Here is a 22,706-nt window from a genome sequence, read left to right as displayed (position 1 = left end):
TGTGAGAGAGAGCGAGAGAGCGTGAGCTTCAGATCAAAATGGGTTCATTTTCGTTTCTCTTGTCAATTGTTTTGTTACGAAAATGAATATATATATATATACTATTTTATTCACGTAATCTGAAAGCCCTTATAAGTCCAAATATTACCATAACATTCCCAATCCATCGACTTCGGTGGTCGCGAGTTCGATTCTCGGGCATTCCATTGAGGAGGTGTTAGAGATGTGTATTTCTGGTGATAGAAGTTCACTCTCGACGTGGTTCGGAAGTCACGTAAAAAGCCGTTGGTCCCGTTGCCGAATAACCACTGGTTCCATGCAACGTGAAAACTCCATACAAACAAACAAACACAATTTATCCACTTACCAATGCCTTGGCATAGACAGCCACGCCCCCTTTTTTGTTTATTGAGTCCTTCTGAGAACCTCTGGTGTCAACCTTCTTACCTTGACTTTTTCTGTAAGGTCGTAAAAAACCTCGGTGGCAGGTGGAGTCACCTCTGATAGCAGAGCCTGAACCGAAAATGGTTCCACTTTTGAAGTAGTGCCTGGTGGAGGAAGATGGGTGGAGGTGGAGGAAGATGGGAGGAGGTGGAGGAAGATGGGAGGAGGTGGAGGAAGATGGGAAGAAGTGAAGTAAGCTGGGAGGGACAAAAATATAGCCAGTCTGGTATTTTGATTTTTAACCACCTCGTTGTAGCTCTTCTCTACAAGAAGTGGGTCATGGTCGGAGCTCTCTCTCTCTCTCTCTCTCTCTCTCTCTCTCTCTCCCTTCCTTCCTTCCTTCCTTCCTTCCTGTGCCTGTTTTGCTTGCTTGAAGTCGCCAAGAATGACTGAGAGCCTCTTCCAGACTATAAGAGCCTCTTCCAGACTATAAGAGCCTCTTCCAGACTATAAGAGCCTCTTCCAGACTAAGAGCCTCTTCCAGACTAAGAGCTTTTTCTTGGAAATGCAAAGAAAAAATCTGGAAGATGAATGATAACCGAATCCAATCGCTTATTATTCCGAGGGCAGGATGGCCTGCTTCTGATATCTCGGGGTGCACTGTAGGCATTACTAAAGGTTGTACTGAGGGTACAAACTTCTAAACATTTTCGTAGATATTAGATATATTAGGCGCGAGTAATTGGCAACACCGTTTTATCCGGGGTCATGTTAGTAGTTTTTCGAAGTTGATACCTTTGCAACGGCACCCCACACTTCTTCACTTTAGCAGTTTCTTCCATTCTTTCTCAAACAGGAAATCTCTATTAAGGCGAGGAACTTTTGTGAAGGAGAGAGAGAGAGAGAGAGAGAGAGAGAGAGAGAGAGAGAGAGAGAGAGAGAGAGAGGGCGGGGGAGAGGGGAGGGAATAAGGGGCCTGTTTGGTGGTATAGCCCAGGCGCGGAGAGAGGTCAATTCGAAGTACTGAACTTTCGGTAGGTAAGAGCATTATATAGGTGATTGCGGTCATTCAAGAAGCCCGCCCAGTGTTGTTTCTCTCTCTCTCTCTCTCTCTCTCTCTCTCTCTCTCTCTCTCTCGTTCGAATGGCTTCATTTAGCTATAACCAAGACGTAGTTTTAATTTTAACTGAGGTAGCCACGCGTGATAAAACTACTCAATACAATAATAATATAATAATAATAATAATAATAATAATAATAATAATAATAATAATAATAATAATAACTAGCGTGCAATAGATAACTAAATAGAAAATAAAGGTATACAACGATAAATAAAGTGAGATTATGTACAGACTACTGCTTACAGTTGGACAATATCGCGGCCGTATTTGCAAGCAAGCCAAGGAAATTCCGGATTCCAAAACTATAGGTCACCACCACGTCACGTGTGGCGCACTGTAGGCACTACTGAAGGATGACAGACAGCAGCGGCTTTTAACCTTTTTATTTGACGTCCATTCCTTGTTCCTTTGTTTCAGTTGTGCTGTCCAACTTCTCGATCAACTGTTAACCTTTGGATATCCTATATTTTCTGGATCTTATATTTTTTGCTGTCCAGCCCCTCCAACTCAATCAGTAAAGGATAAAAAGTCGCCCAGTGAATGTAGAATGTTGTTAGAACGATTTCGTTATAGATTGATCACTGTAGGTTTTGCTTTCTAGAACGAATTCTGTATAGAATGAACTTATAGAATTTTTTTATGGAAGGGATTCGTTATAGAATGATCCCTATAGAATCTTTTATAGGACGAATGCGTTGAGAAATGATCCTTATAGATTTTGCTTTCTAGAACGAATTCGTTATAGAATGATTCTTATAGAATTTTTTTTTATTATAGAACGAATTCGTTATAGAATAACCCTATAGAATTTTTTATAGAACGAATTCGTTATAGAATGATCCCATAGATTTTTTATAGAACGAATTCGTTAAGAAATGACCCTTATAGAATTTTTCTATAGAACGAATTCCTTATAGAATGACAATTATAGAATTTTTATTATAGAACGAATTCATTAAAGAATGATCCCTATAGATTTTGCTTTCACAGAACGAATTTATGTAATGACCCCTTATAGAATTTTTGCTCTAGAACGAATTCGTTATAGAATGACCCTTCTAGTTTTATATAGAACGAATTCGTTAAATTATTACTATAGATTGCTTTTTTTATAGAACGAATTCGTTAAATTACCACTATAGATTGCTTTTTTTATAGAACGAAATCGTAGTCGAAAAGTACACACTCACACACACACACACACACCCGGGGTATCGTTACACAAGCACACAGAGAGAGAGAGAGAGAGAGGAGAGAGAGAGAGAGAGAGAGAGAGCCGCTCTATGAGAACAATTCTCTGTTGCATTTCCCTGCTTCTCTTTCATCTTACGTAACGGCTTTCTGGTGGTGGTGGTGGTGGGGGGGGGGGGGGATGCTTTTGTGGTGACTTGATGCCCTTGGCGAACTTCTGTCTGAATCACGACCCGAGAGAGAGAGAGAGAGAGAGAGAGAGAGAGAGAACTAAAAAAAAAAATACTATACCAACTTCATGATATTTATCAGAATAAAAATGCAAAAAAATAAAGAACAATAAATTCTAATAGAATATAGGAATATAGTGTATTTGATTTTAACTTTCGCTGGCGAAACAAAACTCATTTGCACGTAGATTTTAGCACGAGCCCCCGAGTAAGCTGGGAGTTGGATCAGGCCTTGTTTTATCTACATTGCAATGGTTTCATGGAATAGATATTTATCATTTTAAGTTCCCATATTAGGTTTTAGTGTTAATTTTATGCATATTTTTATATATTCAAAGTATTTGGTTCATATTAAAAGATTACTTTTGTGATTTTCTTGTTAGATATTTTTCTGTTTGTGGGACGTATTTATTAGTACCCAAATTATTTTTTTTAAAAGGTACTTTCAACTTCTTAGTTTCCCTTTATTACTCTTATGTGACTTTTTTTTCATTCTTAAATTGTTTCAAATGTTTTCACAGTTTAATGGTATTAGCTTATTTTATTAAGTCCAAGTACTCTTTATCATTGTCATGCCAATACACTATTCCTAGTTTGACAGTGACTGTGTATTCGTGTGTGTGTGTGTGTGTGTATTTGTGTGTCTGTGTGTAGTTCCTATCTCTTGAGATTCAATCCAACTGCCAAAATCGATGACGCAATCAATTATACCAAAATTTAGCCTGTACGAGTTCGTTATGTCACAGTCTTGGTATTGCTTCTCAGTTTTATGTTTCCCAAGTAATGCTTCTCATTTTGAAGTTTTTTCGGGATAGTTTCTCGGTGTTTCTCTTCTTGTTCATGTTTCTCAGGTGCAGATACCGTATATATATATAATTTTAAACAATCTGTCCGTCCGCACTTTTCCTGTCCGCCCTCAGATCTTAAAAACGACCGAGGCTAGAGGGCTGCAACTTGGTACGTTGATCATCCACCCTCCAATCGTCAAACATACCGAATTGCAGCCCTCTAGCCACAGTAGTTTTCATTTTATTCAAGGTTAAACTTGGCCATAACCTTTAGAGGGCTGCAACTTGGTACGTTGATCATCCACCCTCCAGTCATCAAACATACCAAATTGCAGCCCTCTAGCCTCAATAGCTTTTATTTTATTTCGGTCAAAGCTAGCCATAATCGTACTTCTGGCAGCGCTGTAGGTACCAACAACACAGGCGCATTTTTTCACTTGTTTTAACTCCGCCAATACATTATTGTGTTGTGGTCTAATTCGGTGCCCCAGAGAATAGTAGTTTAATGACCTGTAAATACTACAAGGATGAATGCTTTGCAATTGCTTTCTCTTCCTGCCTTTGATGTGATGCGTCCTTTGCAACACTGATTGATGCGTCCTTTGCAACACTGATTTTCCCGCTATTTTTTTCCCTCGCGATTTGCTGAGAATTTTGGCGCCAGTCCGGATCAGATTTGGGCCTTTGGAAATAGTGTGTTTTTAATTCAGTGGGACTATTTATAATTTTGCTACAATGTGGTTAATATATATATATATATATTTTAATTCAATGAGGTTATTTTTTTTATTCAGCACAGCTATGTTAATATTATTTATAACTGAATGGGTCTATTTTTAATTTGGAACTATGTGGTGATTATTTTTTTTGTACTCTATTGTCTATTTTTAATTTAGCACATTGTATTGAATATTTTTTTTTTTTTAACTATGAGAATATTTTTAATTTAGCCCGACGTGGTGAATATATTTTATAACTCAATGGGTCTATTTTTAATTTGGAACTATGTGGTGAATGTTTTGTTTATAATGAGACTATTTTTAATTTAGCGTGGTGAATATTTTTTTATAACTCAATTCGGCTATTTTTGATTTGAATTAATGTGAATATTTTGTTTGCAATGAGACTACTTTAATTTAGCACGACGTGGTGAATATTATTTTTAACTCAATGACTTTTTTTTTCATATAACACAATTTAGTGAATATTCTTTTGTAATAAGATTATTTTTAATTTGGAACAATGTGGTGAATATTTTGTTTGTGATGAGACTATTTTTAATTAAGCAGAGCGTAGTGAATATTATTTTTAGCTCAATGGGTCTATTTTTATTTTGGAATTATGTGGTGAATATTTTGTTTGTGATGAGACTATTTGTAATTTAGAACAATGTAGTGAATATTTTTATTTTGTAATGAGTATTTTCTTTCAATGAGACTATTTTGAATTTAGCACTGGGGAATATTTTGTTTGCAATTAGACCATTTTGAATTTAGGACAATCTGGGTATAATACACATACATATTTGAAAACTTTTTTTTTAATATTACTATTAGCCTTTATATACTTTTTTCAAAACTTATATGCGGTGTGATATTGGGAGTAATAAGTCTCTTATTTTTATTGGATTTTTTTTCTATTAGAATACAGTGTGGCATCCGATATGTTCAATTATTTTTTGAGTTTTTTTTTTTTTTTTTCTATAAAGATACGGGTTGTACAGCATGAATATATCAAAAAATAAATCATCTGGTTATATATGCTATATATATTTATATATGTTTGTATAAATATATATACATTTTTGATAAAGATACGTGTTGTACAACATGAATATATATATAAATACATATATATATACTATATATATTGATGTATGTTTATATAAATATATACATATATTAATTTTTTTTATAAAGATACGTGTTGTACAACATGAATATATACATATATACATAAATATATATAATTATATATATATTTATATATATACATACAAGTAAGAATGTTCATGGTCTGATTAAAGAAAATCTTAAAGTAAGACAGAAAGTATCTAATACACAGAAAAAACGAACATCGCCATAAATAAGTTAAGAGTCAAAGATTCTGCAGTACCATACATCAATTCTCGGGTAAGAAATAAATAGAGCCTACCTTGGCAAGCGCTGTGACACGCTTACGCCTTTTATCACTTTTATTTCTATCCGTTTTTATTTAAGTTCAGCCAACGGCGCTTTTATCTTCGGGGCGGGTTTGGCTTTGATGTGCTTGCAGAGAATCTCTTTTCTGTTTCTTTTAAGTCTTCCTCCCTTCTACTCTTATTTTCACGGGAAATTATTAGCTTTTGTCTCTTACTTCGCTTGTTCCGTCAGGTTCTCTTTTTGCGGTGTTTAAATTTAGCGGTTTCTTGCTATATAGATTCGTGGCAACTCTCTTGTCTCTCTTATTGTCTTCGCTTGTTCCGTCAGTTTTTTTTTTTTTTTTTCGCTTTTTTTTTTTTTTGGTCCGTTTCTTTTTTTTTTTTTTTTAAATTTGTTTAGCAGTTTCTTGCTTTAATACATTCGTGGCAACTGTTTTTATAATTTGTCGTCATGCCATTTCATAGGATTGTATTGTGTTTTGGAGAAGTGGGCGTGGTCCAATCTGCTATTCTCAAGTAAAAGTAAACAAAAAAAAAACAATCTGTAACCCAACAGATTTATTCTTCTATTTACAAAGATACTTAGTTTGTTTTTATAGAATTTTAAAGATAATTTTTTATATTGAGTGATCTGAATATTCTAGTTTATTGTCGAATTTGCATATCAAGTTCTGAGAGAGAAGCGAGCGAGAGAGAGAGTATGAGAGAGAGGAAGAGAGAAGGAGATAGAGTGAGAGAGTGGGGCGGGTGGGGAATGATGAATGAAAATGCTTTACTTTCGAAGGATAACACATTTATTTATTGATTTCTACAAAAATAACAGAACCAAGAATTTCCCTGACTGCAGTATCTTACTAAGATAAACTGTAATAGTGTGTGTGATGTAGTGTGTTGGTATGTGTGTGCGCCAGCGGTTAATAATATATATATAATATATAATATTATAATATAGTTATATTAGAGTATATATATATATATATCTATATATATATTATATAGTATATATAATATATATTCTATAATATATATATATATATATATATATATATATAATATATATATATTTATATAATATATATATTATTGTGGTGAACTTGGGTACTCTAATCTAATTAACCCGCAGTTAACAAGGGGGGATGCTCTATATATATATATACAGCCAAAAGAGCCAATATCCTTAAAACACCAGTTAAAATAAAAGATAATATAATATATATACAAACTGCACATAATCATTCATAATGTGATTATTTACAATTTTTCCAAACTCTTGCATCCAATATTCCATCCAGACCAGATTTATAAGTAACTTAAGAAGTATTTACAAAAATTCTTACATATATATATATACATACTTTACATTCTAGCTTTAAGTCAAGTGTATTGATAATAGTCATTGTTTGTCTTAAGTATGAAATATACATTTAACTAATATTTAGTTATACTTATATATAAAAAAGTGGGTTTATTCATGCTGATTTCTTGTGCAGGACTAATTTTTTATTTGAATTAGAATAAACTTTATTTTTCATTTAGTTATTCATTTTTTTTTGGAAGTGACCCTTTTTTTAGGTTTATACCAAATTTTAACAAATTAAACCTTCGTTTTCAAATCCAGAGGTATTCTTTTCATCAAAAACTTCCAAATAATTCAATCCTTTTCAAAATATAAGGATTTTGAAAAGTACATGATGATTCCAGCTAGTATGCTACCTTCGATATATCCAAAATTTATTGTTTTACATCATAAATTGGTATTTTCAGATATGTTAAACTTATGCAAATTATTGAAATGGAATAAATAGTTTTTCTTACAATCACCCCACCCCCCCAAAAAAAACTATTAAAATCTTTGGACTATAGCATCCCAGCACAAGCACTTTATGCGTCTATAACATCACCCTAACACAGCGTTACAAGTTGAAAACTTATTGTCTTTCTCTAAAAAATCTATCACTAGTTTATACCATCTGTATATCACAATCATAACAATGTAACATAATCTACATTTGTAAATCCTTCGAATATTAAAAAACTAAGTTTTTTTTTTTTACAGAATAATATTTTTTATAGCTTTATAAAGATTGCTTGAAGCACTGCCATCCACATTGGCAACGCTGACTGGGTAGTGACGTCACGCGAAACGGCTCCCCTTTCGAGTTGCCAGTTCGTGAATCTAGGACAGAAATCTCATCACATCACTGAACAGATAAAAATATGTCATTCAAATTCGACACGTGGGTTGTACTTTTAACTATACGTATTCATATAATCCTCGCCACATTAGAAACTTGTGGCCATTGGGAATATGTTTCATACATATTAGATTCACCAAAAAACAGATATAACAGCTGGCTGTAGTAGTACTAATTCGTGCACCGTTTCCTTAGGCCTAGACTGTGTTAAGTCTAAGCCACAATGATTAAGACCTTTTGGACTCTGAAAGTCACACGTGCTTTCTCAAGTAGCCTTTAAGACTGTTTGAGCAGCCTAGGGCAGAGTGCAAAGTCACAAGTTAGGTCCATGGAAATCAGTTAGGCCTAGAGAGGGAGAAAAAAAAAAAAGATTGGTATGTCTCGTAGACTCGATCTCACTTCTCCTTGAAGTCTCTGTACTCGCATTCCGTCAGGTGCGCCTCCATATCCCTCAGCAGGAGGACCTTGGGGCACCCTCTAGGGGCGTGGTGGCAGTGCAGGGGCCTATAGATGCAGAAATGTTCGTGGTCCACACGAGCCTTGGGCAGGTGGAACTCCGGGCAGCCTCTGTTGGACCATTTGCAGGGGAACTTCACGAGATGACAAACCTGGAAAGAAGGGAATAAGTCACATTAGATTCTCGTGAGCTGATGGAGAATTTAGGCTTACTGGTCTGTGTTAAAATGTGTCAGGCCATCTGGACTCAAAAGTTGTGTAGACAGCTTCACCAATTTCGTAATTGCATTGGTAACCTGTGGTATAGCAGCTGTTTTGCTTTGATGTGCTTACAAAGAAGCACTAGAATTTCACAACTGGTTTCCTGATGTTTCCAAGCAGTTCTACTTGGATTGTTGTTTCTACAGAATTATTGTAAGCTTACCAGTGTCTTGTCCATACACGAACTTTTATCTAAACTATCCACAATATTAGCTACATCACACACCAACACAGCGATTCATTATGTCGCCAACTGTAGGCAGAAAAACCTCATGAAGTGTAACCACAGTCAAGAATTTTGAGAGAGAGAGAGAGAGAGAGAGAGAGAGAGAGAGAGAGAGAGAGAGAGAGAGAGAGAGAGAGAGAGAGAGAGAATGTGCATTTCAATTGAATGTAGTATGAGGAAATTCCTGGATGTAGGTAATGCTTCTTAAAAGTGACGAAACATTACAAGTTTATTTACTTGTAGTCAGGTATTGGCAGGATTGCATCATACCTTGTTTTGGATGTGTTACAAAGGTTTATTCGTGTATTTCAAGTTATTTGAAACGTTTGAAGGAACTGACAGTGGCATAGAATCACTCTCTCTCTCTCTCTCTCTCTCTCTCTGATGAGGTTGCTAGCCCAATACCTTTTTTAAAATCTAGTTCACGACCTATATATTTATAAATATACAAAATAGTATTTTAATTATATTTATATGTAATGTATACAACAAATATACAACCCAAATACCACGAGAGGCGACGCAGAATTATAATAAATTAACCTGAGAATTCGTTGGCAGCTTGGAACATCTTTTGTGTCGCTTCTGTGAACTGTGAATTCGCCTTCAGAGAGAGAGAGAGAGGAGAGAGAGAGAGAGAGAGAGAGAGAGAGAGAGAGAGAGAGAGAGAGAGGATGGAATCTCCTCACGAGGAATACTAATTGGTAACGTTGGCCAGGTTGTCATCGAATTCTGTTTGCCTCTTCTCGAGTTATCCTACTAAAACACAAACGAACACACTGCTATTATTATTATTATTATTATTATTATTATTATTATTATTATTATTATTATTATTATTATTATTCAGAAGATGAACCCTATTCGTATGGTCTATAACAGATTGTTAATTAAGTTACTGCTACCGTCAAACCTTCCATTCTAAGCATCACACACACACACACACAGACACACACACACACACACTGGTTACGAGACTATTGCCTAGGTATGGGAAGTCGAACACTGTCTCGAATGGCTGATCGCCAAGCAATTCCAGACGATCTTGGTACAAAAGCCACCACCTTGAGCTCGTGCTAGGATGACTGGGTGCTTAGAACACTATTTTTGTGTGTGTGTAGCTCCCCCCCCCCCCCCCCCATCTCTCTTTCTCTCTCTGGGAATGCACAGTGAAACCTGTTCGTAGAGATCAGTGAGCACACGATGTCTCCCTCTAGGATGGACTACCAAGTCTTGAGACATCCTAACCCTTGTGAGACCTAGTAACACTCTCTCTTCTCTCTCTTTCTCTTGATGAATATGATTGAGATAGTGCTAGAGGAAGAAAGATTGTGTCAGGGGGGGTCACACAGCACAGAGAAAGGCGCAAGCAGGCTTGATATATTTAAAATGCAGCTGACGGCCTCGTCACGAGAGACATTACTGCTTTTATCTCTCGACCGAAAATGAGACGCATTACTTTGGCGCATGAGTTATGCGCGCTCGGTGACTTACGGAAGAGGTGGGGAGTTAGGTGGCAGGGGGGATTTGGCCCCTATTCAAACGCATGTTTCTTATCTTGTGCAACACATTTGGGAGTCTCTCTCTCTCTCTCTCTCTCTCTCTCTCGCTCTTCTCTCTCTCTCCTCTCTCTCTCTCTCTCTCTCTCTCTCTCTCTCTCTCTCTCTCTCTGGGGTTGGAATGAAGGCGTTTATCTTGTCTTGCAAAGGTTGTTTTCGACGATTGGCAGTGAATGTAACTTTACGATTTCCAAAAAACGTGTTGCATTTATAAAGACTCATAATTAAGTTGTTTATAGCAGGATTCTGGGACACTTATGAAATGAGAGTATTGGGAATTGCTGGTGATATGTAGATACTTGCATTTAGAGAAGTTAAAGAGAGATTGTGTGTGTAATGTAAATAGTGTTGTGGACATTTTCACAATCTTGCAAGATTGATTCATTGCAGAATTAATCATAGAAAGTTACATTTATTTTGACACTGTACATGTATTTTTCATTTATATTTTAAGCAATAGGAAACAGGCGGTGTGGGAAGCGCTCACAATGCAGCAATAATAATAATAATAATAATAATAATAATAATAATATAATAATAATAATATAATAATTTAATTAATTTAATTAATAATAAGTTAATAATAATAATAATAATAATAATTAATTAATAATAATTTATTAATAATAATTATTAATAATAATTATTAATAATAATTATTAATAATAAATTATTAATTGAATAATTATTAATATAATTATATTAATAATTAATAAAATAATAATAATAATAAATGCAAAGTATTGTGAAAAGCTGTGTAATTAAAATCCGCATTTATATAATAATACAGTTTACTATATAATAATAGATTTTGATTGCAAAGTATTATTAATTATTATTATTATTATTATTATTATTATTAAATTGGTATTATTTATTATTATTATTATTATTATTATTATTATTATTATTATTATTATTTTATTTTTTTACTAATTTTGGGAGATCTAGGAATGGAACAATATGACAGAAAGGGACTTGGAGTGACAGGATATCCCGTGACTAATTGACAGCTTGCCTTAAGTTAGGGTAGGTCGAAGTTTAGGTTTTCTGATGATTTTGCAATTGAATGAACAATTTTCTGGTCGGATTTTGTAAGTTTTATGTCCCAAGAAATTTTCATGCTTTTAATTGTTAGCTTCCCAAAATTAATTGTAAGCTTTAAAAATTAGTGGTAAGCTTAACAAATTAATTGTAAGCTCTCTAAAAAATTAAAATAAAGTAAGTTTAAATTACCAAAAGTTCAATTTTTTGTAAGCTCTCTAAAAAAAGTAAAACAGTAAGCTTTACCAAATTAATTGTAAGCTCTCTAAAAAATTAAAAGTAAGCATTACCAAATTAATTGTAAGCTCTCTAAAAATTAAAAGTAAGCTTTACCAAATTAATTGTAAGCTTTACCAAATTATTGTAAGCTTTACCAAATTAATTGTAAGCTCTCTAAAAATTAAAAGTAAGCTTAACAAATTAGTGGTAAGCTTAGAAAAATTAATTGTAAGAATTCTAAAATTAAAAGTAAGCTTTCCAAAAAAAAAATTTGTTTATTCTCTCCCAAAATTAAATTGTAGCTCTCAAAATTAATTGTAAGCTTCCCAAAATTAATTTTAAGCTTTCCAAATGTAACTGTAAGCTTCCCAAAATTAATTGTAAGCTTCCCAAAATTAAAAGTAAGCTTTCCAAAATTAAAAGTAAGCTTTCCAAAACTAATTGTAAGTTTCCAGAAATTAAATGTGAGCTTTCCAAATTTTTTTTAAGGATTTCCAAAATTAAAAGTGAGCTTTCGAAATTACTACTAAGCTTTCCAAAAATGAGTTGTAAGCTTTCCAAAAATTAGTTGTAAGCTTTCCAAAAATTAGTTGTAAGCTTTCCGAAATTAATTGTAAGCTTTCCGAAATTAATTGTAAGTTTTCCAAAATTAATTGTAAGCTTTCCAAAATTAGTTGTAAGCTTTCCGAAATTAATTGTAAGCTTTCCAAAATTAAAAGTAAGCTTTCCAAAATTGTCTACAGTACACCCGAAAATTGAAGAATCACTTGCAAGCCAAAGCTCCGATGCATTTTGTCAAAAATGAAAATAAATACGTATCGAAAATAAATCATGTATATGAGTCATATTTCGAGTAATGCTTGTCACTTGTTGTCGGCCTAAAGTAGTGTAATATTTTGAGAATAAGAACCATCACATTCAGTCATTTGTCGTGTTCTCGTATCTAGAAGCGAAGAGCCGTTGCAGAGGCTTGTCCTTACTACTAATGCTTCTTTTTGTTCCTCTTCTTGTGCAAATTGCAAGTTGGCTGCTCTATATATATACGCTCCACTTCTGCGCTGAACAAGAGGGGGCCTTTCTACGATACAAATTTATTTTAACCGAAGTTATTCTCTCTGTTGCTTAGCCTGATTCTCTCTCTCTCTCTCTCTCTCTCTCTCTCTCTCTCTCTCTCTCTCTCTCTCTCTCTCTCTCTCTCTCTCTCAGGGGGCGTTTTCCCAAAAAACCTCTCTCTGTTGTAGTTCTATTAAAACTTATTTTCTTGGACGCTTTTAGATGTTGTCTTGAATATTTATTTCACAGCCATAATTATTTGTTAGATTGTATCTCCTGTGGTTTATTATGATTATAACTCTCCCCTCTCTCTCTCTCTCTCCCTCTCTCAGATAAAAGCTTGATTTTTGACACTTGTTCCTAGACGCTGCAAGTCCATTTTTGTCTCTCTCAATATCAAAATGCTGCAAACCTTTGTGAGTTTCTCAGAATCTTGAAATTAGAAACCCTTCTATGCTGTCCCAAACATTCACACGATCCCGTTTGTAGAAATATGGTCCCCGAGGGGTAAAGAAAAGTCTAAAATTTAGACACTCCTTCCAATACTGTCCCCAAAATTTCTCATGACCCTGTATGTAGAAGTATGGTCCCCTAGGGCTAAAATGTAAAAATTAGACACTGCTTCCTATCCTGTCCCCAAAATTACTCATGGCCCTGTCAGAAGGTATATGGTCCCCAGGGATTAAAGGTCTTCTCTCCATACCGTCCCCAAAATTTCACATGGCCCTGTCAGAAGGTATATGGTCCCCAGGGATTAAAGGTCTTTTTTGGTCTATTTTTCAGGATATCTGCGATTTTTCAGGACAAAAGTATTTTTGGCACTGGGCGCCCAGAAGACCTGCAATGCCAAGATACAGAGAGGTTTTCTGACCCCAACTTTTCTGAAGGCCAAGAATCCCTAGATACGCAGGGCTTATGCCACGCCCCCTTCCGAAAGATCTAAGCTTATTTTGCCTGGTTTCATTTGCACTCATTAACGAGAGAGAGAGAGAGAGAGAGAGAGAGAGAGAGAGAGAGAGAGAGAGAGAGAGAGAGAGAGGGAAATGTTTCTGAAAATGAAATGAGCTAATTCCTGTATTTTTGCACGGAATCCTTTGATAAAGGAAAAAAAACATTTATCCGTTATGACTTATCTTTATTTTTTTAGTTTTTTTTATAAAGCTGATAAAAGATAATATTTTTCCCTTTGTTCACGACTTGTTTTTACGAGGTTTTAAAATGTCCTATTGAAGGGAAACACTGAAGCTAGAGGGCTGCAACTTGGTACGTTGATCATCCACCCTCCGACCATCAAACATACCAAATTGCAGCCCTCTAGCCTCAGGAGTTTTTATTTTATCTAAGTTATAAATTTAACCATGATCGTGATTCTTGCAACGCTATAGGATAGACCACTACCGGATCGTTGCTGAAGTTTCATGGGCCGTGGTTCATACAGCATTATACGCTGTACAGAGAACTTGATTGCGCCAGAGAAATTTCGGCGCATTTTCTACTTGGATGTTTTAAGTAACTGAAAATGTCCAAAAATTAAGTAATCTTTGTTTATGACTGTAAAGTATCAGATACAGTTCGCAAACTTTGACATTACTATTATTAAAAAATCCTCATGGTAACACGAGTCTTCAAATGGAGAAACAAATCCGCAGTTATGTAAATGTACATATATTTAAATTTAAAAACAGCAAGGATAGCTTTCGGGAATCTGTTCGGTTCCCCTTATCCCCCTGATAAGGGGAACCGAACAGATTCCCGAAAGCTATCCTTGCTGTTTTGTTAAATTTAAATATATGTACATTTACATAACTGTGGATTAGTTTCTTCACTACTATTATTATTATAATAATGATTTTGGTCTAGTGTCGTTGTTCCTAAATATATATTTTTAGGAGGTATTTTAATAAGGGTACAAAGTGCTCTCTATCTTAACTATACTCTGTTTTTTTCCATCTGTCCATCCGCCTGTGGTGTTTTCGCATGGTAACGCTGCGTCCCAGGCTTTAAATAGTTACGCTATGCGTAAGTTTTAGGTATATAAAAGGATATCTGGGTGTACATTTGCAACTGAAAAGTGTTTTAATAATTTACTGTATGCGAATTACACCGTTAATATTCGAAATAGGATATTGTTATAATCGTTGAATGTAAGCTGAATGTAACTGTCTTAAAGCCCGGGACGCAGTGTTACCATACAAAAACACCACAGGGGGATGGACAGATGGAAAAAAACAGAGTATAGGTAGACCTTTCTTGATAAGAACCGGAACTGACATATCAGAAAAAGTGATGCTATTGACTTAGGATTCAGTCTCGTCACGCAGCCGAGATAATGGATTGTTTCAGATTGTGAGACTGACTTCATAGGCATTTAGTTACCCTTCGGCCCCTAGCTTGCAAACCCCCCTCCCGTTCCCTTTTACTGTATACCTCCGTTCTTATCTGAATTCCATCTTGCTATCCAACTCTCCTAACAATTGAATGGTGGGGCAACTGCTTTGAGGTTTTCCTCCTGTTAAACCTTTCTACTGTCAATGTCCATTTCAGCGCTGAGTGACCTCATAGGCCTTTGAATAAGCCACGAAATATGACATCTTGGCGGAGGTGGGTAGACTCACCTGTTCCATCATCAAATTGGTGGTCTCCGCGAACCGCTGCTTGCAGACGGGGCACACCTGCTTCAGGGAGAACCGACAGGTGTTGCAGACCAGGTGGCCCTTCCGGCACTGGTACAAGGGCGGCGCCATGATGGCCTGGCACCCCGAGCAGGAGAAGAGCTTCATCAGCTCCTCGTAGTCCACCAGAGTGCTGCTCTCGGGCATAGGCTCCCCGTTGATGATGACGCCCTGCCCGTGCCCGTTGGTCGGGAAGGTGTAGCTGTTGCTCATCCTCGTCGTGCGCGTCGACAGCTTCCTCGTGAGGGTAGTGCTGAGTTTCCGCAACCGGGAAGTCGAACGGGCTTCCGATGGCGTCGGGGAGTCGGGTTCGGGTGTGTCCAACCAGTAGTCCTCCGTGGAGGACGCCGCCGGCGAGGAGGACGTCTTTAAGGGCGTGCTGAAGAGCCTCCTGAAACTGCGGGTGATGGCGGAGCCCCTGGTGATCTTGATGTTATTGTTGTGGGTCACCTCCTTCGGCAGGGGCTTGGGGAGCAGGGCCCTCTTCGTCACGGGCGTGGAGGGCTGCGATATACTCCCGCGCCGGCCGTAGACTTGCCTGAAACTGTCGCTGGCTGGCGAGGAGGGCGACAAGATACCCCCGCCACTGAAGGAGGCACTCCTGGGCATGTTGGCAGCCACGGGCAGGTCCAGAGGTTGGTTTTTCCCCAATTTCGCCAGTGCGGAGGAGGAGGAGGAGGGGACGGAGGGGCGAAGTGGTGGTAGTGCTCCCCCCGCGCTTTTGGCGGGAAATTTGTGGATGGTTTCGGCACTCGCGAACGAGCAGTCGTGTTCAGGAGTCCCTTCGTCGCTGCTGCTGGTGTAGTTTTGGCCGCTGAGGGTGAAGGTCGTCGTCTTGGAAGGCGGGATCTCCACGACGGGGGACACCCTCACCGCCGAGTGGTAGGAAGGGTTCCTAGCGATCTTGCTATTCTTCTCCATCTTGGGCGTCAGACGCGGCGACGGCGAGGAACCTCCCGTAAGAGGAGAAGGAGGAGAGGGGGCGTTCTGAGGAAGACCACCTAGATCTAGGCTGTCTTTGTGGCTGAAGAAAGGTGTGCGCCTCGTAGGAGCCTCTTCGGAATCGTCGTCCTTGTCGGCGTAGGACAGAGTTCTCCCCCTCTGAACGGAGCTGATCTTCTGACGGGTCAGTGACTGGCTGATGTCGAGACTCAAGCGGGCCTCGACTACGGGGATGTTGATGGATTCTGCTAGGATGTCGTCGTTTTCTTCTCCTTCTTCCTCTTCTACTCCTACCCCTTCGCCTTCCTCAGGCTGTATAATACCCCCTTTGCCCTCTGTCGACGAGCAGGTCATATGATCTCTGTTAGGACTACTACTCCCTTCACCAGCCGTTACATCCTCCTGGAGGTTATAAGGACTCTCCATGGCTAATTTGTTTATCTTGATTCCGTTGACATGCGGGGTGGTGGTCTTCTTGGGCACTCTGCCGTTGACGTGGGCGTGGGTACTTTGCTGGGAATCACCGTTGCATACCCATGCCTCTTGCACGTCCTCGCAAGAGTGGAAGGTGTCGATCGAATCACTGATGGCCCGCGAGAAGGAGAAGACGGAACCGGGCATAATGGTTTTCATATAGATTGGGGAACTGACGACTCGAATACAACAAGGAGTCTGGAAGTTGCGAGTTATTGATGTCTTTGCGATGCTAATGACTCTTGCTCTCTTTTGATACACACAAACACTATACTCTGTTGCACTTGAGAGACTGAACTGTGAACTGAATCTTTCGATGTTATATATCCGCTGCCTTTTGCCGTCGACAACCACCACCACCCACAAGTTCCGCTTGGCATCAAATAGTAATGTTTCTCGCTAATGCTGTTGCCCGTCGTTTTCTTGTACGTGTCCTTCCTCAGCGACTCCTGAGTAAACCAAATTCCCAGAATGATCAAGTAAGTCTACGCGTTCTCCACAAGCGATTCAGTCGCGGGGGAATAGAGAGGATTACGTAAAAGTATGTTATATTCATTGGCTACTCTCACGCGGGGCACACGACGTCTTGCCAATGTTTCTCCTGGCTTTTTTTTATTTTATTCAGTGACGTAGTTTTTCCTGCTATTCACTGTGACACTGTGGGTTTATTTTCGGCTCAGGTGAAGGGTAATTGCAATTAGTTTGCTCGCTCGGCATCGGCGGAGCGACGCGACAAAAAAATAAAATAAAAATCACAGGCGCGAAGATTGTCTCTGTCGCATCTAAGGTTGATGTACGATGAAGGATTGGCGGGGTCGGAGGCCAAGAGAGAGAGAGAGAGAGAGAGAGAGAGAGAGAGAGAGAGAGAGAGAGAGAGAGAGAGAGAGAGACCAAATTAAATGACTAAGAATCTCCTTGAAAGGCGACACTCGGAAGATACTAACTTTCCGTTTTCTGATTGGCGGCGTTACAGTCTTGATCCCAGATCGTCAATCTGTTCGGCCCCCCCCACGCCCCCTTCTTTGTTTTTTGGGGGCGCACCGATTTAGACAACGACGACTTCAAGAGGAGGCGTCGTCGCCTATGCGTCATAGGACGATAGACGCGATAAAGTCGTCCCAGACACCGTTAAAATAATCCACCCTTCCTCGTGAAGTCCCTGACGTTTCCAATTTCCCATCCGCTTCGAAGACGACTACGCATGACTTAGGGCACCGCTAGGTCGCGCTTCGAAACGGCCCCTGCTGCCCTGGCCAGGGCGCGGTGGTGTGGGACCTCTCTGAAGGAGATCTGCAGGAGGAGCGAATTTCACTCTTGGGTTTTCCACCCATATAGATAGAAGTCTCGTCACCTTATGATTTATGTTTTCGCTTTTGACGTCCTTCGTGCTTTCGCTATGTGGTTTACGGCTGCAAGTAAGCCACGTAAACCTTGATAAACGAGGAGACGAGTGGATGGGGCGCACTTAAATCCTCCAGAGGCGAACACAGGCTTAAAAAAATAACAAAAATCGGCGGAGACAGGTACTACGCGCACGCGTGTGTTAATACTCGAACCACTCCGACGGTCACTGAGGTGCTTCGTCTCTCGCCTCATATTTATACCTTCGGATAACCCCTGTTTCCCCTCAACTACGACCTCACAACCCCTCGTCCTACCTCCCACGACCACCCCCACCCACCCCACCCACCCCACCCACTACATCATCTCCTCCTCCTCCTCCTCCCACCCCCATTAATCTTAGTCCCTCTTATTCCCACCCCCTTCTCCCCACCGTTTGACATGGCGCTCTGATATAATCAAAAACACCCCGACAGTTATGGGCTGGATTAATGGTGTGGGTGATGTTATGACGGTTGTAATGGAGGTTAGATAACGCATTAATTGTTATTGAAATACCCCCCCGCGGAGAGAGAGAGAGAGAGAGAGAGAGAGAGAGAGAGAGAGAGTATAATACATCTGGCAATAGATTGAGTTTTTTTATAGTACACACACACATATATATTATATATATAGTTTATAAGTCCCACAATGACCAATAAGTGCCATAACGACCGATACGTACCATAGGTAGATAGAGAATGTTGAATGACAACAAAAAAATGCCGTGATGCCAATAGACAGTTGAATTAACCTCTCTCTCTCTCTCTCTCTCTCTCTCTCTCTCTCTCTCTCTCTCTCTCTCTCGTATTCCCTTCAGTTAATTTCAGAATTCTTTTTATTATCTACACAGTAGATAATAATAATAATAATAATATCAACAGTAAAAATAATAATAATAATAATTCAATCATTTTTTTCCAGGTGCAGAATTAACCACTTTTCTCTCTGGCGTCGCCATGGGATCCCCGGGCCTAAGCCGTCTCTCATTTTCGGGAATCTGCTCCAGATACGAACCAAGAATAAGGTGAGTAGGTGTTAAAAAAAAAAAAAAAAAAAAAAAAAAAAAAAAAAAAACAAAAAAAAAAAAAAAAAAAAAAAAAAGTTTGACATGTTGACAACATTTTTGTAGTATGTTCGTGACATGTTGACAACATGTTTGTAGTTTGTTCGTGACATGTTTGCAGTGTGTTTGTAACATGTTTCTAACATTACATGTTTGCAACATGTTTCTAACTATAACATTTGTTACATCGTTAGGTGTTGGTAAAGTGTTCTTAACAAGTTTTAAATGTTAGTAACATGTTTGTGACTTGTTTGTAGTGTGTTTTTGACATGTTTATGACATTGTTACGTGTTTGTAACATATTTGTTACATTGTTGTATGTTAGTAGAGAGTTTTTTAATGTTTTAAATGTTTGTAACATGTTTATAGTATGTAATGTGTTTGCAAAATGTTTGCAACATGTTTGTAGAATTTGCAATGTTTGCAACATTTCTTCAACATGTTTACAGTGCCCTTGAAGCATTTCTATAACATGTTTGTAAAGTGTGTATAATGTTTGTAATGTATTTGCAACGTGATTGTAACCTTTTTTTCTACACGCGTGATTTCACTATCTAAAATAGATAAGGGAGGTTGTGTTGCTTATAGAGATTAGATAATAACTTGGTACTCTAAGCGTTCAAAGACTTAACGTAAATTTGTTATCAGTAGATTAAAGTCATCCATATGGGATACATAGAATCCCATAGATTAAAGTCATCCATATGGGATACATAGAATCCCATAGATGAAAGTCATCTATGCAGTATACATAGAATCCCATAGATTTGTCATCCAGCGCCTCAGCGGCCTGGTTGGTATGGTATTAGCGTTCCACCTCGGTGGTCGCGGGTTCGATTCTCGGCCATTCCATTGAGGAGTGAGAGATGTGTATTTCTGGTGATAGAAGTTCACTCTCGACGTGGTTCGGAAGTCACGTCAAGCCGTTGGTCCCGTTGCTGAATGACCACTGGTTCCATGCAATGTAAAAGCACCCTAAAACAACAGATTTGTCATCCATACAACATGCATAGAATCCCATAGATTTGTCATCCATACAACATACATTGAATCCTATAGATGAACGTCATCTATACAGGATGCATAGAATCCCATAGATGAAAGTCATCCATACAGCATTCATGGAATCCCATAGAACGGGCACAGATGAAAGTCATCCATACGGGATACATAGAATCTGATAGATGAAAGTCATCCATAATAGTACAGTTATCATAGAATCCCACCATAAGATTGAAGTCGTCATCATACGGGATAGCATAGAAATCCCATAGATGAAAGTCATCCGCCATTACTGCATACATAGAATTCCCCAATAGGATTTTTGTCATCCCATATGGGGAGGTTAACAATAGGAAATCCCATAGATGAAAGTCCTCCATACAGGATACACAGAATCCCATAGATGAATGCCATCCATGCAGGATACATAGAAGCAATAGATGCAGGATATATATAGTGAAAGTTTATATATACCTGTGATTTTAAATGTGAAAATGGAAAGCACTTAGGGAGCCGATATCCAGTTTAAATTTTTTAGTGTTAACACATTTAGGACTTAAATTATATAATTTGGGGTTAATAGAGCACGAAATATAGGTCCTATATGAATATGTAATATAGATTATTATTCGTGTTAATTGTCGTTGTTGCATTAAACATCACCAAAATCTAGATATACAGAAAAACATATAAAAAAACAACAATTTCTTTGAAGTGAAAAAGGGTAGTAGTACCTACCAGCCCACCATCATTACCTGAGGTCACTTAACCCTTGGGTAAACAAAAACGCATCGACGGCCAAATGTCAACAGCTTGTTGCGTCATCTGCTCGAAGTTTCGCGAATGCGACGAAGTGGGAGGACGAATGAATATCTCGTTTTTTCCTCTTCGTCAGCGGCGTTTGCATGGCTTTTTCTTCTCCTCCTCCTCCTCTTCTTTGTGAATTTTAAGCTGACGTGGCTTCACGCTTCCTGAGGAAGGGGGCGTGGCCCCTACCAGGGGTTGGGGGGATGATTGGGAATCGACGAAGACCTTGGCTTCGTCTTCGAAACATGGCGGGTGACGTAATCGGTCTCAGAACAGAAGTACTTGCTTCTCTCATTTGCTGGGGGGAGGGGAGGGTTGGGGCTGGAGTGTATTTTTGTGTGTGAGGATGGCTCCCACAATCTTTATGTGTGTTTTTTTGTGGTCTTTGTATGGTGGTTACTGTAAGGCGTCGTTTCATTTAGCGCGTTTCTTTTCCTAATACTTTTTCTCAGATTTGATCAGTTTCCTTTCAAGTCTCGCTTTCTGCTTCTTGGTCTTTATTTTCTCGTTTGTGATTGTTTAAAGAACAAAGTTTCCTCATCGCTTACTTTACCAGCATTTTAACCTTTTTATTGTAAGGATTTCACGCTCATTATCTGACTTAATTTTCTAATGCTATGACTTAGATTTTTATTATTTTGTCCTTATCATTTCAAGAGTTGATTGCCTCTAGATATTCATCTTCTAACGTTTTGTGTTGGATCTGGATAATATCTGCTTTACACTTGGAATTTTTATAGCCATAGAGTTAGTAATTCTGTAGATATTAATCTGCAAGATGTTATATTTAGATTAAATGTACGTAGAATCACACTCGAATTTTCACTTTATTTATAATTGTATAGTATGATATTTACTTTGCATATATTTTTAGACAAATATTAATATTTCCATTTGTGTAGTGTAATATTTACTTTGCATATTTTTATTGACAGAAGTATTAATTGTAGTGTGCAATCTACTTTTTTAGATTTATATAGAGAAATATTTACTTTTTATAGTATTTGTATAGAGATTAATATCTTTTGTTCGTATTCGTATAGAGATTAGTATCTACTTTTCGTATTTGTATAGAAATTAGTATTTATTTTTCGTATTTGTATAGAGAGTGATATCTACTTATTTGCATGGACAGTGATATCTACTTCAAAAGCTATATTTATTTTATTACTCACATTTTTCTATAAATCAATAATATATCACTTTAAGGCATCCGTCTTGAAGAGAATTGAATAAATCCATTTTTCAATTCGGTTGATAAGTGTCAATTCCAATGTCTTTCGTGACAGTTCATACGCACACACTCGTAGGAAACTAATTCTCCTTATATTCTCTTAAAATATATACGTTTTGTCAACGTCACCAGCTGACGCTGACGTCATTCTGACGGACAATACACTTCGAGTTGAGAAAATGAAGAGTCAGGCTTATGAGATGTTGGGGAGAAAAAGAAAAGAAAAGAAAAAAAAAGCAGTTTTTACTTTTAATTGTAT

The 22,706-nt window shown here is 37.8% G+C and overlaps 2 protein-coding genes across 5 annotated transcripts in view; one reads left to right on the top strand and one right to left on the bottom strand.

The window, feature by feature from the left end:
• Nucleotides 1–22,706, top strand: part of LOC135217757 (thromboxane-A synthase-like) — a 114,504-nt gene that overhangs the window by 68,812 nt on the left and 22,986 nt on the right. For all 3 annotated transcript variants that reach the window (XM_064253768.1, XM_064253769.1, XM_064253770.1), the window contains exon 3: nucleotides 19,263–19,365. In XM_064253768.1, coding sequence (XP_064109838.1) covers nucleotides 19,263–19,365 — 103 coding nt within the window. The remainder of the gene's footprint in view (nucleotides 1–19,262; nucleotides 19,366–22,706) is intronic.
• LOC135217294 (uncharacterized) lies at nucleotides 6,980–18,534 on the bottom strand. Of its 2 annotated transcripts, XM_064253046.1 has the most exons (3): nucleotides 15,486–18,534; nucleotides 8,452–8,660; nucleotides 6,980–8,033 (listed from the first exon to the last, which is right to left on the bottom strand). In XM_064253046.1, exons 1-3 carry the CDS (start codon nucleotides 17,115–17,117, stop codon nucleotides 7,925–7,927), a joined length of 1,950 nt encoding a protein of 649 aa, XP_064109116.1. In that variant the 5' UTR covers nucleotides 17,118–18,534; the 3' UTR covers nucleotides 6,980–7,924. The 2 variants fall into 2 exon arrangements, with proteins under 2 accessions (XP_064109116.1, XP_064109117.1); XM_064253047.1 differs by having other exon boundaries at nucleotides 6,980–8,660.

The sequence above is a fragment of the Macrobrachium nipponense genome, chromosome 7 (genome assembly GCF_015104395.2).
Source record: "Macrobrachium nipponense isolate FS-2020 chromosome 7, ASM1510439v2, whole genome shotgun sequence".
Taxonomy (NCBI): Eukaryota; Metazoa; Arthropoda; class Malacostraca; order Decapoda; family Palaemonidae; genus Macrobrachium; species Macrobrachium nipponense.
This window is presented reverse-complemented; position numbering and strand designations above follow the sequence as displayed.